General features: G+C 37.0%; 1 protein-coding gene across 1 annotated transcript in view; it reads right to left on the bottom strand.

Annotated features, from left to right (window-relative positions):
• The window catches only part of LOC131056066 (uncharacterized), a 252,670-nt gene extending 234,119 nt beyond the window's left edge, over positions 1-18,551 (bottom strand). Inside the window, exon 1 of the mRNA XM_057990398.2 lies at positions 17,754-18,551. Within this exon, the coding sequence (XP_057846381.1) occupies positions 17,754-18,138 (385 nt within the window). The 5' untranslated portion in view covers positions 18,139-18,551. The remainder of the gene's footprint in view (positions 1-17,753) is intronic.
• Between the last annotated feature and the right edge of the window lie 1,535 nt (positions 18,552-20,086).

The following is a 20,086-nucleotide window of genomic DNA, read 5'->3' as shown; positions in this document are numbered from 1 at the left end:
CTACATTCTTCCTCGGACTCTTGCAGAACACGATCATCGTGACCCCGCAAGTATATGGGTGTTGTGTGTGCTGTCATTCTTTGCGAGTATTGGTGGAGGCTACATAAGCAGTAGAGTGGAGTCGGGTTGGTATGGGTTGGGGAGTGCTACAATAGCGTGAGTCTCAGACCATACATATTCTATGCCATGACGGGGGTGATTGTCCAACGCACTATACATATTATGTGTCTTGACGGGGGTGATTGTCTAACGCACTATACATATCCTATGTCATGATGGGAGTGATCTCCAAACGCAAAGGAAGCGACTCTATCATCTTGTGCACTGTGGTTACGAGGGCCAATAGTAGATACAATACTGTTCGCGGGAGGATAGCGAAGAGCATACAGTGATCATCGCGTGGTAGGACTCTTTCACATTGCCAACCAAAGAGCATACGATGACATTTCCGGAGGATTACAACAGCAAAGTTTGACACTGACAACTCTGCGAACTAACAAGTGCACCATGAAACACTTGATCCCATGAAACACTAATCCAATATTATTGAATGTGTATGATGACTGTTCAATCAATGCTATGAAGGTTAATTTGCGTCTGCACGGGTTGTACTAATGAAATTCATAGGCATTACAATGATCATCTGGTTAAATTAAAAATACTCTTCTGCATAATCTAGATATACACATTTATACATAGCCAGTTTCTAGTAAGGAATTTTACAGTGGTATCAGAGCACTTGAATCTTGCCAGGTTGTAGGGTGTTGAAACTTCATGAAAACTTAATGCACAGTTGAGTATGCACCAGGGAAATTATAATTTCCGAAGCACTAGGGCCCGTCAAAACAGATTTCAAAACTATCCTTTAGCACAGAGTAGTTCATCTATTCCGTTTGAAATTGAGGATAGCCACACCGAAACTGACGAGGAGTTTATTTTTGAAACCAACATGGGGGATCCGGATAACAATAGGGACCTATTGGCTGCATTAATCATAAGTCAGCAAGATATGCAAGATAATGTTAACATAATGACCAACTTGACGACCCAATTTATGGCTAATAATATAAATCAACACCAAAATAATGGAAGACAAAATAATCAACATCAAAATAATGGGGGAAACAATGGGGGTAGAGATGAACAGTCTGTCAATAATCAGCCAAAAAGAACAGGAACAGCTAGACCATTTATGCCTACATTTACTGCTAGAAACCAGCCGCCTGAAAATGAACCTACAATAAGAGAAATACAGGAGGAAATACATCAGGATTGGTTAGGTTCTGGAGAAGAATTCCAATCAACAATGACATTTAGAGAATATTTAGATGTCAGAATGAAACATAGGCCAAGAGGACAGCGAGGAAACAACAGTGAATTGCAAAGGAAAATTGGAAAAATGTCCATTCCTTATTTTGATGGAACAGGTAAAACAACTGCTCGGGCATGGGTGCAAAAATTAGACACATACTTCCAATTAAACCCTATGTTGGAAGAGGAGGCAATTAAATATGCTGCATTACATCTTAACGGTGTAGCACATGAATGGTGGCATCATGGGCAAATAACCTTGGGTCATAATTTGATAGGTACTTATGTTGAGTTCACTAAGAAACTTATTGATAGGTTTGATTCTAAAGATCCTAAATTACATCTTAAGGATTTGACTCAGCTTAAGCAAACTAGAACTGTTGAGCAATATATTTCTGAATTTGAAAAATTGGCAGTCTTAGTTACTGAAATTTCAAAAAGACACAAGATTGTAATATTTATAGATGGATTGTCTGATTCCCTCAAAGGTTGGGTTAAGTCCTTAAACCCTCTTACCTTACAAACAACTATCAAAAGAGCAAGAGAATTAGAACCATCTTCAAAAGGAAAAACTTTTAATAAAGGACCACCTCCCAAACCAGAAAAAGACAAACAACCTTTTAATAAAGTAATTTCCCTAAAAATAGGTTAGATAAAGAAGAAAGGGAAGAGCTCAAAAGGAAAAAACTATGTTTCAGTTGTAGGGAAGCATGGCAGCCTGGACATAGATGTTTAGGGAAGGGGAAAATTCATTATATTGAGGTTATGTCTGACAACGAGGATGAAGAGAATGTTGATCCTAACATAGAACAGGCATCACAGAACACAGAGACAGAAACAAGTACTAAACAAGGAGGAGTAATAGCAACTATGACAGGAACTCCCCATTATAATATTTTCAGAGTTAGAGGAGTTTTGAATGGACAACGTGTGATTGTTATGCTTGATAGTGGTTCTACACATAATTTTATAGATGCAGCACGTGTGGAAAGACGTGGTTTGTAGACCGAAAAACATGAGGGATTTGATGTTAGAGTAGCAAGTGGAACTAATTTATCTAGTACTCATAAAGTTCCTAAATTGAATATTACCCTTGGCAATTACACTGTTACTGATGATTTTTATGTGATTGATTTGGCTGACACTAATGTTGTTTTGGCCATACAGTGGTTGGAAACATTAGATGAATATACAAAGAGTTTTAAAAGAATGGAATTCTCTTTTAAAATTGATGATAAGAAGGTAGTCCTTCGTGGTATGTCTAACAGTGGTCCCAGGATCGTAAGTGCTAAAAGAATGGAGGCTATTTCAGACATGGAGATGTGGCATGGTCAGCAAAATGTTTAATCTCCAACAAGGTATCAGGCTTTGAATTGTTGTGACGTTTTCACACATTGCCCCATTGCAAATGGGGACCCCCTACTTTTTAGGCCCTCTTGGTCTTTTGGCTTGTGTTTTTGGGGTCTTTTCGCAGCAATCTCGTCAATCTCTCTGCTTTGCAAGTGTTTGGGGGTCATATTGGTCAAGCTTGCCTTTCGTTTGAGCAAATTCGGCTAAGTCTAGGGCCTGTTTTGTCTTGTTTGAGGGTTTATGCCTTTTGTCCTAGAATTTAGGGGTTTCTATTAGGGTTTTGAAGAAACTGAACATACAACTGGAATCAAGACCCTTCAAGGAACCTCCCAGTAAAATTTGAGCCCAAACGGAGCAACTTTCTATTTTTAGAAAGTCCCTATTTTTTAGGGATTTTTTCGAGTCTTAGAATGTCGTCATTTTGCAAAAAATCAAACTTACTATTTTTAGTAATTTCTATTTTTAGTAAGTTTCTATTTATAGTAAGTCATTCCTGCACCCTGAATAGGGATCTAACGCTGACACCTTGAAGGTTTCTATTTTTGGAAAGTTATTACTGGCAGGGTCAGTCAGCCAAGGCGACAAGGATCAGGCATTCACAGACAATTCTAATTCCGGAAAGTCAGACAGCAAACAGAGAAACCTAGAAATGGGTCAAGTACTGAGAGTCTGTGCCCAAAATGGAAAAGGCATTCACAGGAGGAAAAATCCATGAATCCATGGACATGGTGAAAATGCGCCCAAGACTGGACTGGGGCGCCAAAATGGAAAAGGCATTCACAGGTGGAAAAATCCGCGAGTCCATGGACAAAGTGAAAATGCGCCCAAGACTGGACTGGGGCGCCAAAATGGAAAAGGCATTCACCGGTGGAAAAATCCGCGAGTCCATGGACAAAGTGAAAATGCGCCCAAGACTGGACTAAGGCGCCAAAATGGAAAAGGCATTCACAGGTGGAAAAATCCACGAGTCCATGGACAGAGTGAAAATGTGCCCAAGTCTGGAGTCGGGCACTGAAATGAGATTTCCAAGGAGAGAGGAAAAATCCATGAATCCTTGGGATGGCGAAAATTCTACCCAAGCTAAAAAATTGAAATTTTGCCAAAGGCATGGAATCCAAGGAGTCAAGGAGGAATAAAAAGCAAAATTCCCCTCGAGCGAATTTTCGAATTTGCTATTTTTAGACACCAAATCTCGACCAAGTGTGGAAAATTTTATAGATTCGAAATCGGGGTGAAATTCTCCATCCAATGAACCTGACTCCTAAATTTTAGGAAGATCCCTAAAAAATAGGGATGTTGAAAAGAAGACATGGACAATTCACAAAACAATGAATTCCTTCCTCAGGAGGAATTTCCGCCCCAACCTTGTGGAGGGCGCCAAAATGAAGAGTGCATGGGGAAAGAGGCAAATTGCAAGAGTTCTTGACCAAGGCGTTTTAGCGCCCAAGTGAGAGAAGGAGCGCCAGATAGAGGGATGCAATGAATCCATGGAATTGAAAGAATTCCCCACCAAGTGTAAAATGTCGCCTAGGAACACAGGAATGCGCTAAAATGATCTTCTCATGGACAGTGCACAGAGAGATGAATTCCTTCATCAAGGAAGAATTGCACCCAAGGAGAAGAAATTCCAAGAAAGGACAGAGTTCTTGGAAATCATGAAAATTGGCTAAGGTATGAAGAATTTCCTTCCTCAGGGTAAGGAACAAATTTCTTTCCAAAGGATAATTCCTCCACAACAAGAAATCACATCCAAGGATGAATTGAAGATAAAATTTCCAAGGCAAGGAAGGAATCAGGGATGAACTAAACAAGAAATTTCCCCCAGGAAAAGTTTTTAAAAATCCATTCCCGGGCATCAAATCACATCCAAATTTCAAAACTTTTTACAGATTTGGATTCGTAGGAGAATTTTCTCTCTCCTGGACCGTGGAACCCTAATTTGGAAATTTTCCTAAAAAATAGGAAATGTGCAGAATTGATGAAAAACCTTCTCTGAGCAAGGAAAGTTGAAGAGACTTCAGGAAAATTCTTCCTAAATCGAATTTTCCCTCTCCAACAATTCCAGATGCGCTGGAGCGGATATACAACGGCGGGGTCCACTTGCATGGCAAGGATCTATTGAACACGTGGCAGTAGAGTGGCGCATTCATTACCAGAATATTTGACCAAATGGCGACCCGATCATTGCATGTTGAATTTATGGCAGATTCCTTTTGCATGCAGCGGCCGCATGTGGAAATGATGGATCATTTATGACATAATGGGGTGATTTTTGCATGGATGAATGTTCAACGCATGTTGGGCGAATTTGAAGGAGGTGGTGTATTTAATGCGCAATGGATGCTATTTTGGGTACTTTTGAATTAATTGTATATGGGCATGATGGGTTATTAATTGGAAATTCCCACCTTGTTGCATCTTGAGTGGAGAATCTTTTAGGGTAAACCCTAATTAGGGTTTTTGCATGTAATCATAGCTTGAGGCCTATATAAGGGGGTGACCCCCTCATTTGTAATGGAGGAGGGAGCCTTGTATGAAATTGTTGTGATAAGTTTTGAGATAATAACAGTGAAACATTGTTCTCTGATGGTGTCCACTTAAATTATTTTTTCAAAGCTTGCATGGTTTCACCTTCCTCACTTAGATTGAAATAGTGAAGTGCTTTGATTTCAATGGAGAATGTAATGGTGTCTGATGAATTTCCATGGTTCATACTTTTTGCATCTTGCTGATTGTAAGTTGCAGTGTAAAGTTAGTCTAAGCCCCTAAATTTGTGTTGAGTTTGATTGTGGATAGTCGTTTGGATTGCGTCGTTTTTGGGTATTCAAATGTACTTTCTCGATTTGAAAATCCTCTACCATCTCCAAAAGATTGCACCGGTTCTTGTGGAGCTGTAGTTGATCTTCGCGAAGCAGAGCTTGGTTTATTTGGAATTTGTCCACCAAAGCACTATTCATTGTTATCACTGCCCTTAGGAGTAGATTTAGATCCTCCTAAACCCTTTCCCCTTTACTTTCAGTTCATTTTAGTCCCGAAGAAGCAGCAGCATCGCAAAATTGTCATATCCGATGATGGAGTTCCAGCCACAGCAAAGAAGTGAAAGAAAGATGCAAACGTAAGGCCCCTTGGATTACCAGCAATCACATCAGCCAATTGAGTCACGTCCATAGCATAAAGGAACCTTGGAGTCGATTGTTTGAACTTCTTGCAATCTTAGCATGCAATCGTACTTTGATCAAGAGAGAGTGAAGTGACCGTTAGGCAACTTTATTCTGTGTTAGACGCTGTCCTAAAAAACACGTCAACATGAATCTAAATCTTATCAAGATGATTTATTAAAAGTATTAGATTCACATCATCTGGTTTTTAGTGATATTCCTCCAGGAGTCCCACCTGATAGAGGATTTGAACATACTATTGAATTAGAAGGGGGTGCTAAACCAGTTATCACCAGTTATCACAACTCTTTATAGTCACCCTAAAACATTCAGGGATGAAATAGAAAAAACAATTAAGGAATTATTGGATATGGGGCATATCAGACCTAGTTCTAGTCCTTTTGCATCATCTGTAGTGTTGGTCAAAAAGAAGAATGGAACTCTTCGTATGTGTATTGATTATAGAGCTCTTAACAAGAAAACAATCAAAAACAAGTATCCAATTCCTCTAATTAATGAATTGATAGATGAATTCCATGGTGCTGTTTATTTTTCTAAAATTGATTTGAGATCAGGGTATCATCAGATTAAGTTAAGAGAACAAGACATTCATAAAACTGCTTTCCGCTGTCATTATGGTCATTATGAATTCTTGGTTATGCTGTTTGGTCTAACAAATGCTCCGGCAACATTTCAGTCCTGTATGAATCATATCTTTAACAAACAACTAAGGAAATTTTTGCTAGTGTTCTTTGATGATATATTGATTTATAGCAAAATTTGGGAAGAGCATTTGAAACATATTGACATAGTTCTTGGTATTATGGAATCTCAATCACTATATGCAAAGGCTTCTAAATGTGAATTTGGAATGATTGAAATTTTGTATTTAGGGCATATGATTAATGCAACAAGGGTACAGGTTCATCAAGAAAAGATAAAAGCCATCTTGGAATGGCCACCACCACGGAATCTTACAAAATTAAGAGGATTCTTTGGTTTATGTAGTTATTACAGGAGATTTGTCAGAGGTTTTTCACAACTTGGGGCACCCTTGACAGATCTTACCAAAAAGGGGGCTTTCCGATGGACTGAGGAAGCTCAACAGGTATTTGAGAAACTCAAAGAGGTAATGAGTTCTTGCCCAGTACTTGCTCTTCCAGATTTTAATCAGCCTTTTGTGTTGGAATGTGATGCTTCTGGTGATGGAATAGGGGCAGTTTTAATGCAAAACAAACATCCTATAGTCTATGAAAGTAGAAAACTTAATAAACTTGAGAAATTGTAGTCTATCTATGATAAAGAAATGTTGGCAATCATGCATGCATTAACAAAATTTAGACAATATTTGGTTGGTAGCAGATTTGTGGTGAAAACCATAACAGTCTGAGGTATTCCTTGGGACAAAAAGATTTAAATGACAAGCAACAAAAATGGATCAGTAAGATCCAAGCTTATGATTTTGAGATTGAATATGTAAAGGGTAAAAATAATATTGTTGCAAATGTTTTATCTAGAAGGCTTGAAATCAATGCGTTCTCTATAGTAACATCTGATTGGAAATCTTTATTGCTAGTTGAATATTCAAAGGATTCTTTTGCATATGATTTGCTAGATGGTAATATACAAGATGACAAATATAAAGTTGTTAATGATGTTATCTATTACAAGAACAGGATTTATTTAATTCCAAGTTCGAAGTTGAAAGCAAAAATCCTCCAAGCTATGCATGATATACCTCTAGCAGGGCATCCTGGATACTTCAAAACGTATCGACAGGTAAGAGAAAGGTTCACTTGGAAAGGATTAAAAAATGATGTTTTACGCTATATCAAGGAATGCACCACTTGTCAGCAAAATAAAGCAGAGCAAACTTACCCTGCAGGGTTATTACAGCCACTATCTACACCAGATCAAAAATGGGAAAGTATATAAATGGATTTTATCACAGGTTTACCGAGATCCCAAGGTAAAGATTGTATTTTTGTTGTGGTTGATAGATTAACTAAATTTGCGCACTTCTTTTCTATCACTACAGAATTTACAGCAGTTCAGATTGCAGAGTTATTTTTCAGAGAGATCTTCCATTTACATGGTTTACCAAAGACTATAATCAATGATAGGGATAGCAGATTTTTGAGTATATTTTGGGGGGAGCTTTTCAGATTGACAGGTACAGAGTTGAATCATAGTACCAGCTATCATCCACAAACCGATGGACAGACGGAAATAGTGAACAAATGGATCGAAGGTTACCTTCGTAACTATGTAGCCAGTCATCAGAAGGCTTGGGTTCGATGGTTATATTTGGGTGAATATTGCTATAACACTACCTTTCATATGTCAATTGGTATGTCTCCTTTCAAAGCGTTATATGGCTATGATGTACTCTCTTTTCTTGACCTTGCTTTTGAGCAGAGCAATGTACCCAAATCTCGTGATTGGTTTCAAGAAAACCAAGAAATTCTATCAGCTCTTAAGGAGAATTTGAAATGTGCTCAGAATCAACAGAAACTCTATGCAGATAAAAAGCGAGTTGAACGCCATTTCGAAGTGGGAGATTTGGTATTTCTCAGGTTGCAACCTTATCGGCAATCTTCTCTCAAACGTAGTGGGTCGGAAAAATTAAAACCTCGGTTTTATGGTCCATATCAAGTAGTTCAGAAGATTGGTGCAATAGCCTATGAACTTGATTTACCAGTGGATAGCAAGATACACAATGTATTTCATGTATCTTGTCTCAAGAAAGCTTTGGGGCAGAAGGCGTCAGTTTCCGAAGATTTACCTCCTTTGAATGATGAAGGAAAGCTAGAAATGATTCCAGAAGTAATTTTGGACACACGGGACAAGCAATTGCGGAACAAAACTATCAGGGAATATCTCATCAAATGGAAAAATCTGCCTCAGGATGATGCCACCTGGGAAAATGAAAAAGTTTTGGAGTTGCTTGAGGGCAAGCAACACGAGGCAGGGGAGACTGTGATGTCCCCGTCAAATTAATACTATTTGGTATTAATTATGAATAAAGTGAACTTCCCTTATTTTATATTAGTTCTAATGTTGACTAATATATTATAATGAGAGTTCTTTGATTTTTCAATAAAGATTAAAGTTAAATATTAGTTTGCCTAAATACTTTGCTTAACTATTATTTAATTATTTAATCTTGCGGGAGTTGGTTTTCCTACGGGAATTTTACCCGCTTTTGTACTTTAAATAAGGATTGGCAAATAAGGAGAGGCATGAGATTTTTAATAAACAGAAGACCTGGAAGTAAAGGTTGGATAACTACATGATATCAACACTTGTTGAATCATTCCTTTCGCCAGCCATTACTGGCCTATTGGAATTGAAATGGTGAATCAAGGTGTAATGTATTAGCGTGGGCTTTGGGAAGGAAATTGCAGAGACGTGTGTGTCTTACACACCGGTGGAAGATTAACGGCATTGGTGGAAGATACGGGTTAATACGACACGCAGGCTACATTCTTCCTCAGACTCTTGCAGAACACGATCATCGTGACCCCGCAAGTATATGGGTGTTGTGTGTGCTGTCATTCTTTGCGAGTATTGGTGGAGGCTGCGTAAGCAGTAGAGTGGAGTCGAGTTGGTATGGGTTGGGGAGTGCTACAACGGCATGAGTCTCAGACCATACATATTCTATGTCGTGACGGGGGTGATTGTCCAACGCACTATACATATTATGTGTCGTGACGGGGGTGATTGTCTAACGCACTATACATATCCTATGCCATGATGGGAGTGATCTCCAAACGCAAAGGAAGCGACTCTATCGTCTTGTGCACCGTGGTTACGAGGGCCAATAGCAAATACAATACCGTTCATGGGAGGATTGCGAACAGCATACAGTGATCATCGCGTGGCAGAAGTCTTTCACGCTGCCAACCAAAGAGCATACGATGACATTTCTGGAGGATTACAACAGCAAAGTTTGACACTGACAACTCTGCAAACTAACAGGTGCACCATGAAACACTTAATCCCATGAAACACTAATCTAATATCATTGAATGTGGATGATGATTGTTCAATCAATGCTATGAAGGTTAATTTGGGTATGCACGGGTTGTACTAATGAAATTCATAGGCATTACAATATCTGGTTAAATTAAAAATACTCTTCTGCATAATCTGGATATACACATTTATACATAGCCAGTTTCTAGTAAGGAATTTTACATCTTCTCTGAAAACCACTGGAAATATTTGTATGAAATTCCTCAAACAGCTAGGAGTTGTCTTTCAAACTTGAAACTGTGATAAAGCTAGGAGGGCACGCAACCCTGAAGCCAAGATTCTACAAACATTTCCGCAGCACTTCGTTATCAAAATCCAGCACAACCAAATGGAGAGAAGGGTCTTATTTATAGACTTGAGCCCCCAGAAATTCAAACTTATTTTCCCTCCAACTTGGGTGCCACAGTTGGGTAAAATAAAAACTAACTTTTTAATGAACCACAACCCCCCCATCTTGGCATCAAAATGAGTTACCTTTTCCAAGTCTAGCTTGGACGCCAAAAATATTAAATGTATTATTTTTGCATAAGGCTAATAAAATATTTGCCCAAAATGCCTTATGAAAAACTCAGTTACCAGTTCTTGCCAAAAATGGCCGGGTCCTAGTCCTGGTCCATGCCCGATCCTGGTCCGAGCCTAGTTCAACCTGGGTCCCACCTGGGTCCTGCCCAGGAGGACCCGGGTGAACCCAAGCCCGTGGGTTCCAAAAAACGGGGCCCACGGGTTTAAAAACAAATAAAAACAATTACAAAACAAATTTTTTAATCTTATTTTAGCATCTAAACCCTAATCCGCCCCTTTATGATGCATTTCATGCATTCAACCCGTTCTACTTGCATTTTTGAAGATTTTTTCTCTACAATCAGGTTTCTTAGTTTTTGTATTTTTCTTCAAAGGTGACAACTACGAAGGTATGAGACACGCATCAAAGGCATAGGAATCACTGGAGAAGGAAGATTCGGCCATTATAGGTAAGTGAATCTAAATTTTTTTCAAGTTTTCAAGAATTTTTCCAAGTTTTTTTCAAATTTTTAAATGTTTTTTAAAGTTTTTTAAAGTTTTTTAAGTTTTTTAAAAAAATTTTAAAGAAGTATTGTATATTTTTTTACACTTTGTATGCATAGTATGGGGTTATAATACCGAAATTTTAATAATTTTTTTCAATAATGTTGTGCTTTCTCTTTTCATTTTAGGTGCATTATTCATATAGTCATACATAATGGCTGGAACTGAAAGTGTAAGTGCAAGCTCTAGTTCAGTTGCAAATGTCCGAACTAAAAATACCCCCTTTAAAATTGATCAAGATTCACCACTTTGGCATTATACAACAATGATCAAGCCAGTGTCTGGTGGTGGGGGTTTTGTTTGGCAGTGCAACCATTGTGGCACTGAGTATACCAGCTCATACTTTCGAGTGAAAGGCCACCTTTGTTTCATCCCTAGGCGTGGAATAAAATTTTGTAAGGGATCAGATGGCAGGGGGCTGTCAAAAGCTCTAGTTTTGGGATATATTAGAGAACAAGAGGAAGCTGATAGGAGAAGTAGCAAAGCAAAGACTGATCATCCTCTTGTCCATCCAAGCTCAATGTCTAAGAGGCCTTCTAGTAGCATTGGCTCCACAAGACCAGCTGGTTCACATCCTTTCATGCAAAACCCACCAGTTGATGCAGTAGAGAATTAGAATGTTGTAGCTTCACAGAAAAGAGGCCCATTGGATTTTGCCTTCAAAAATGAACTGAGAGAGATTGCAGATTCCAAAATTGGACGTTGCCTTTATGGCAATGGGCTTCCTTTCAACCTTGTTAGATCACCTTACTTTCGGGACATGGTGCATACTCTTTGCAATACACCTTCTGGTTATGTTTGTCCAGGGTATGAAAAGGTCAAAACCACCTTATTGGCAAAGGAGAAATCATCCGTAGAGTCACAGTTGAAGGTCATCAAAGATACATGGCAAGAAACAGGTGTGACCATTGTTTCTGATGGATGGAAAGATTGTAAAAATAGGCCATTGATCAATGTTATAGCAGTGTGTCCTAAAGGGGCAATGTTTTTGAAAGCAGTGGATTGTGAGGGGCAAGTGAAAGATGCAAGTTTCATTGCCAATATCTTGATAGAATGCATTGACATGGTGGGGCCTCAAAATGTTGTCCAAGTTGTCACTGACAATGCTCAAAATTGTAGGGCAACAAGGACTATAGTGGAGGCTACATATGGCCACATCTTTTGGACACCATGTGCAGTACACTCAGTCAATTTAATCATGCAAAAGCTTGGCACACAAATTGATTGGGTGAAAAAACTATATGCGGAGGGCGAGGAGATTCAAATGTTTGTTACTAATCATCATATGTCACAAGCCATTTTCAGGACCTTCTCTAAGTTGGAGTTGAAGGTAATTTATAATTACTAATTTTAAATTTTATTTTTTAATTTTTTAGTTTTAAATTTGTATTTTTTATAGACATACATTTTATATATGTTGGGTATTTTGTTATGTCATGTTAGGTTGCTGAAACACAATTTGCATCTCACACGCTCGTCTTAAGACAACTTCTGAAGGTGCGAGACGCCTTGAGTTCTATGGTCATCAACAGCTTGTGGAGTGTATGGAAGCAGTCCCACGCAGAAAGAGCTCTAAAAGTAAGAGCATTGATCCTTAGTGAGAAATGGTGGGATGATGTGGAATATGTTTTGAATTTCACTGAGCCCATCATGAGCATGATCAGGTATGCTAATACTAATCGCCCATGTTTGGGTGAGATTTATGATGGCATGGATTGCATGGTGGAAAAAATAAAAGAAGTAATAAATAGAAAAGAAAATGACCCAACGGAAACATTTTTCAAAGTTGTGCAGAAAATTGTTGTTGACCGTTGGAACAAGATGACCACCCCCTGACATCTCTTAGCATTTGCTTTGATGCCAAAATTTTATAGTGCAGAGATGCTTGCAACACCAAGGAGGGTGCCACCATATAGAGATGCAGAGGTTGCTTCTGGCTATAGGGCTGCCTTTAAAAAGATATATCAAGATGAGGAGACAAGAAATATTGTCTTGAGGGAGTTTGGCCAATTTGTATCTGCAAAAAATCATGATGTTGTAGCTCTTAATGCTAGATATGGGATGGATGTTGATGAGTGGTGGTATGTACATGGTCAAGGCTCCGTTTACTTGCAACCTCTTGCAATTAAACTTAACTCCCAAGTATGTATCTTTTTATTTTTTATTTTTATAGTTTTCCAATTCCATTTGATGCTATCATATTTTTATTTTATAATTTTAATTTATAAATTTCTAATTATGTTTTAACTTTTAACAGGTTGCAAGTTCATCTTCAGCTGAGCGGAATTGGAGTACATACTCCTTCATCCACTCAGTCAAACGTAATTGTTTGGGTGCAAAGAAAGTTGAGGATTTGGTCTACGTACACTCCAACCTTCGTTTGTTGTCACATAAGGACCTTGGATATAGTGAGGGTGTAACAAGGAATTGGGATCTAGCCCCTGAGTGTGCTGATTTAGATGCTATAGTTGCACAACTTTGCCAAGTCTCTATAGACGAGGCAGTTATGGAATTTGAGAGAGACGTAGCTAGTGGGAGTGGCATTCCATTTGATATTGGTTCAATTGATGCTGAATTTGAACCACTTGATGATCTTGGGCTTGGGTTGGGTGCTTCAGATGAAGATGAATATGGAATTTAAATCCCATAGATGGCTTGTAGTTTGAATGTTTAACTTTATACTTTATTGTGTCATGACATTTTCACATTTTGAAACTTGAAACTTGAATATTATCTTTTTTGCAAATTGAAATTATGAATATGATATTACATTTATGATTTACGATATATCAATGTCAGAATATTTATTGGCATTGGCAATTATAGATTTATGATTTATGATTTATCTGTTATCATTCATGTATCATTGTATGGGAAAGTTACATTGTATGTTTCATATTTGTATGTTTGAACTGTGAACATATATAATTTTGATGTTTGAAGTTTGAACATATATATATAAAAAAAAAAAAAATTTAAATATATATATATGTACGGACAAACCCATACCCGTACCAAAAAAAAAAAATTGTCAAATCCGCAAATCCGTACCCGAATCTGAACTTGAATCCGAACCAGAACCGATAACTTAGATGAAAAATAATAAATAAAAACCTTACCCATTTTAAAATTCCCAAAGAAATAATACTGAACTAAATTGTCAGAAAGAACCACCAGCAACAGGATTACTAAAAATAGCACTGACTAAATTAGCATACTGCTAAAAATAGTAAGTGTTTCCAAACTTCATTAGAACACATTCTAAGCAGCCGCCTTGACTTCCTAAAAATAGTAAGTCCAAAAATCATCTTCGATGAATTTGCATGTCAACCCATGCTAGAGCTCTCAAAAAACCCAAGAAAACCCTATAAAGCAGACAGCCATCGCAATTTACTAAAAATAGTAAATTCAGGAATCTTCTCTGATTGGAATGCATGTTATACCATCCTGAAGCTCATGAAAAACCCAGAAAGAATCCAGAGAGCAAACTGTAAAAATCTTGCAAACACTGCTTCGAAAATCTTCTTGAAGACAGAAACCCTAATTTAGTCTCTGGTTAGCCTACAGGTTTCCAAAATAGGCGAAGACTCCATCCATCAGTCTAGAACTAAGAAGGGGACATTACAAGAACTGTTGATGAAAAAATTACCAAAAGGGAAACTACATTCAAAGCAACCAAGAAGGCAAAGGAAGAAACTTCAGAGTCAAAACGTGATGCAGATGAAGAGCTTGCAGAGCTTGTAAAGAAGCTAAAAAAGAGTTTCAAAAGAACAAGAAGGAAACAATCTCTAAAATGCTTTAACTGTGGGAAAACTGGACACTTTGCTGCCAAGTGTCCTTACACCAAAGATGATCAAGAAGATGAGCAAGACGAGGAAAGGTAAAGATCGATCATACAATACCAAATGGAGCTTTCAAAGAAGAAAAAGAGTTTATGTACCAAGGAGGAAATGTCACACCCAGAGGGTAGTGAAGAATCTAATTCTGAGATTTTATTCATGGCAATTGGACCTACTAACTCAGATTTCAGTGATGAAGAGCTTTTGCAGGATATTGAAGAAGAAGTAAATCTTGAGGCAGAACTTCTATGTGCCTTAGAAGAAATTAAGAAATTGAGGAAGGACGTTACAGCAAAAGACTTCAGCATTGGAAGAACATGAGACTTTGAAATGGGAACTTGATGAAGCAACCAAAAGATCATCAATCTAAAAAGTGAAATTGAAGAAGGCAAGAAAAGGGAAGAGGCAATGCATTCGAATTTTTTGTCTAAATCTGAAGAATGTATGGTTTTAGAAGATAAATTAGTGACTTTACAACATGATTTAGAACAATATAAAAGTGAGTCAGATAGAAAAGCAAAGTTTGTTAAAAGTTCTAACATGTTAGATGAGAACAAATCAGGCTTGGATCTTGATAAAGGTCAGAGTTCTAATAACCCTTTTAATAAAAAGGAAACTAATGATGAGTTTGTTAAGGTTCACAAAGGATGAAAAAACATATAATTTCCAGACTACCATACCCTTTGTTGATAAAAATATTCATGAAATGCAGGTCGTTGATTTTCAGTTTTCTGGGACTAATCTTAGTCTTGCCAACAGATGAGGGAGATTGGTTTATTACATTTGGTCGTTAAAAATGTAAAGGAAATGATCGAACAATATGATGATGTGAAATCAAAATTGAAGGCAGGAAATAGGGTATTGAAAGCATACATTGCTCATGCTGTGAATACTGTCAAAAGCAGGAATGAGCTCACCACCAAGACTGGAAGGGGGACAGCAAAGGCAACAACTTAATGAATTGGTGTCACATGGGAGAATAATTCAGCAATGGATTGGAAACTTATATGCTGATGACTTGACTATAGTTGATGATTTGTTCAACTCATGGAAAGAGATTTGAGGCACCATTTGAAGGTCTACCGAGTTAGAATGTTCTATAACAATCAATATTTCAGCATGTAACGGTGTTTGACCTACTTAGAGCCCATGGAATTTTGAGGTATCAATAAGTTGATGAAACTGAAGGTGTTAGTTGATATAGAAAATAATCAAATTCCAAAATGGATTGCTGATTGTCAAGTGTTATTTGAGTAGAAAGAAGCTACTTTGGGAATAGTTAAGAAGAATGTAGAGAAGTTAAAGCTTGGAGCACAAGATCTTTTATCTTTTTTTACACATTTGCCTTTTGCATTTGTTGAGGATGAACAAGATGCAATGAATATCAATTTTGAACAGTTAGTCCTAATTCAGTTAGGAGGATCAACCTTCACTATCAGCATTATGGATAAATCAATGATGACTTGATTGAGAATTAAAACAGACAGGCTAAAGTTGCCAGTGTATCAAATATTGTACATGAGCTTGCACTAGCAGTTGAATAAGGAAGATTCAGCTCAAAAACCTCCAATCACCGAAATTAGAGAGTTCCTAGATTAAATTCTATCGGGGAAATGACTCCTTAAGTGCCAAGTCACTCAAAACAAAATAAAGGTATAATATACAATTATCAAATTCTTGAGAACATTCAAATGATTCAAATTTAGATACAAAGATAGAAGTTGATGATGTAGAATAGTTATTTGTAACTCTTCTATTTTTTATCCATATTTATTTTGAGGAAAGATGAGAGCATAATTTCGGCAAAACATAAATATTTAATTATTCTAAAATTAGTTGTCTTAAAAAGTGTATTAATTCTTTAGTATAGAAGATAAGGACGAGCTTTGCTTTAAAAAGTAGCTTTCAAACATTATCTTATTATTATTTTTCCCTAGCGGCTTTTTTAGAGATCTTATAAATAAGTTCCTTGTGCACATAGAATGGGGAAGTTTTAGGGAAGCTTATGCTGTAGGAATTCCCAATCAGCTTTAAAGTTGGTTTATTGTATTGAGATTCGAGAAGGCAGTGATAAAAAGATCGTATTCAACTTTGCCTGACATTTGTCCTCTGGTCTTTATCAGTACCTTTGTATGCTTACAAGAACTATTGTCCTTGATCCCACATCGTGTTGCTTATTGTTAATAGAACATTTCTTTTGTCAAATCAATTCTATTGTTAATGCTAACTTATTGGCCTCTGCTTTAACCATTGACTAGTGTTTTGTTTATTTAATTCAACTCTAAAACAGAAAACCTTGTGGTGAGATAAGTACTATTCTCAATCTTGTCCTCTTACCTCCAAGATCGAAAGCATAGGTCTATATCGTTTTCAATCATTGTATTTTCATGCAAAACCTCTAAAAAATGATCTGTATATTGTGCATAAGTAGCAATCTAGTTTATTTGTTTCGGAATTTATGAGTAAATTAAATCAAAGAGCTTCTCTTGCTAATTTGAAGAGAGAATTTCCTCACACATTATTCCATTTTGTGTTATTATGAAAGTGACAAATTAAAATGCTAACAAGATAAAATATAATTTTTCACATAGCTTCCCAAATATCTTTCTATCATGCCTAATATCTAAAGAAAACGAATGTTGGGAGAAAAATGCTGCCCGATTGTGCTCCATTATTATCTAAAAATATTATTAAATATCTAAAATATCCAACCTCAAAACAACAAACAACCCAATTTCTTCTAAAAACAACATGCTGGTTGTTTGATTTTAAACAATATCTTCTACAAACCAATGCTGGCTGTTTACTTTTGAACAATCTCTTCTACACGGAAAGAAAAAGAGAATGCTTAACGCCCCGACCAGGCAATTTTCACACCGAATTAATCAGCTATTATTAGCTTCAAGAAAATTTTACACCTTATTAAACTTTATTAAATCTTCAATACCTTAAGATTTACTTGCAGGCCTTCAATTTGAAGGCTAAAAAATACCTGGTCCCTGCTCCCCTCGTGGCCACAGGCAATCGATCTTTGTGGAAAGGCATGCACCAGAAGCAATCGCAACCGCTGTAATCGCCACGTTTGTTATTGTAGAAGTGACCGCAGCATGTAAATATCCGCTTGTTGCAGCCGCTGCAAGAGCAGTCCCCGCAGTCATAACACACTTAATCGACACAAGAGGCAACCTCTGAACTGCAATTTTCTCCAGAGGTCCTCTCACTTCAACCCTGCTTCTCATCATTCCATTCTTATGCAACCCCTGAAAACAAAAATTGCACTTTCCAGGTTTCGAACCCCGAATTACCATAGGATTTAGCGGCGTCATGAACTGACCTGGACCTACAAAGGGCAGCTGTATTCTACATAATACAGACATCCTTCAATCCAGCAAATAATTGAAGGTTTTCTCCAATTCTTTCCGCATCTGTGTAAAGTTTTTCCGTCAATTAATGCAGGTAAGCCCCAGGGAGCAAGTACCGCCAATTTTCATTATATTTTGTGGCAAATTCTCCACCACAGGTAAAATTTGATGCAACTTAACGAATAAAATATAAAATTGCACTCTGAATTTTTGAAATGCTGGGTAGAAACAATGTTATCGTGTTGAAATTTGTAATGCTATCGAAGATAAAGATTCCCTGGCTAAAATGAAGCTCCTCCCGTATGATATGGAATAAACATTTCTGTTAAGACTGTTAGAGCGTCCAAAAGGAATATTGAATATGGTTGAGTCGAGACGATAAATGATTTCCAAAATAGTGGTGCGCAAGTAGCGAAAGCAATGTTTGGTCTCCAAATAACCACCTAGCAACACGTAAGGTAATATGATACGTCAGGTTTGCAATGATATAGAACTTCCTGAGCCATTCAAATTCCACCATACATACATGGGTTTGTATTAAGAATTTACCTTAGAAATGAATGAATAATGAGAAGAGTTTTCATGTTTCAAGCGTTTTCTACAGTTTCATATACTATCAATTTTTTAATTCAATTAACATATTTAGTGATCTATTACAGAAAGAAGAAAAATGTAGCAGTGAAAAAAAAAATTATATGAATTGATTCATTATACTCATTATAATGTAATTTTTTTTTGTTATTTACTTTAATGATGAATCTTTTTATTTTTATTTTTTTTTTTTAAATAAATTTTGTAAAGAAATTGTTGTTAAAGTATTTATATACTAGTTTAAATGTCATTCTAAATTTTATATTTTAAAATAAAATGTTTCTTAATTCAATTACTTTAGTTATGAAAAAGATTATGTGAATTAGTTCTTAATTAGGTTACAAGTTCTTTTATTCTCCAAGTAATATATGTGCTATATAATCCTTTCCAAGTAATATATGTGCTATATAATCCTTTTGATGATGATCATACGTGTGATTAAATTCATTAAGATAACATTTCCTCTTTTTATGTAACACCTCACATAACCTTGCAAAAATTATCTATAACAAATGTATTTGTTTATTTATTGCTATTTGGACATGCATTCAAGATGGTATTACATTTATGAAGAAGAAACAATTATTTCTTTCTCACACAACAAACAATCTTTGCCAAACCAATCATAATCCAAGGCTAGACAATCTAAATCCATAACTACTTTCCCAATAAATATTTTCCCAAAGTAAATTGCCTGATGGTTTGCTATTGCTCCTCTCCTTTCATGCGCTCCTTTGTTTGCAATAGAGTTGAATCTAATAGTGTTTGGAATGCCCTACTGTCTTCTTCTACTAAGGCGTGGATGTCAATCAAGCATGAAAATTCAAGGTTTTCAAGGATCAAGTCTTGGTTTAATGGTGGTGCAAGACGAGACAAGGGCTTGGAGGGAGATGTTTGGCTTTGCCCCTTCCGGGACTGGGAATAGATGATATTGCCTTGCACTTTTGCACATTCTTCGACAGGGGTTTGTAGGCCCATTGAGGGACAAGCGAACAGGGCTTTAGTGGATAAGGAGAAGCAGTCTTTGGTGAAGGAAGATTATCCTAATTTGACCCATAAGTCAAACCCTAGAAAAAAAATTTAAAGAGCCTCTGTGTGTGGATCCCAAGATTTGAGCATGGTGGACACGGCTCCTTCAAATAGGCACTTTGATACAACTAGTAAGCACAATTCCCATTTTCCTATTTGTCCTACTTTATCAATCCTAGAAGTTTGTCTAGATGATTTAGCTATGGATAGGGAGGAATTTTTAATGGACCATGCCTTGACATGTCGCTTCACAAAGACATGGCCAAAGCTATGTGATTTGCATGCATGGGTCATGGAGAGTTGGAAATAATTTCTGCTAGTGGAAGTCATTATATTTCCATGT

Source organism: Cryptomeria japonica, chromosome 2, assembly GCF_030272615.1.
Source record: "Cryptomeria japonica chromosome 2, Sugi_1.0, whole genome shotgun sequence".
NCBI lineage: Eukaryota > Viridiplantae > Streptophyta > Pinopsida > Cupressales > Cupressaceae > Cryptomeria > Cryptomeria japonica.
Note: the sequence above shows the minus strand (reverse complement) of the source record. Positions and strands in the feature narration are given on the sequence as shown.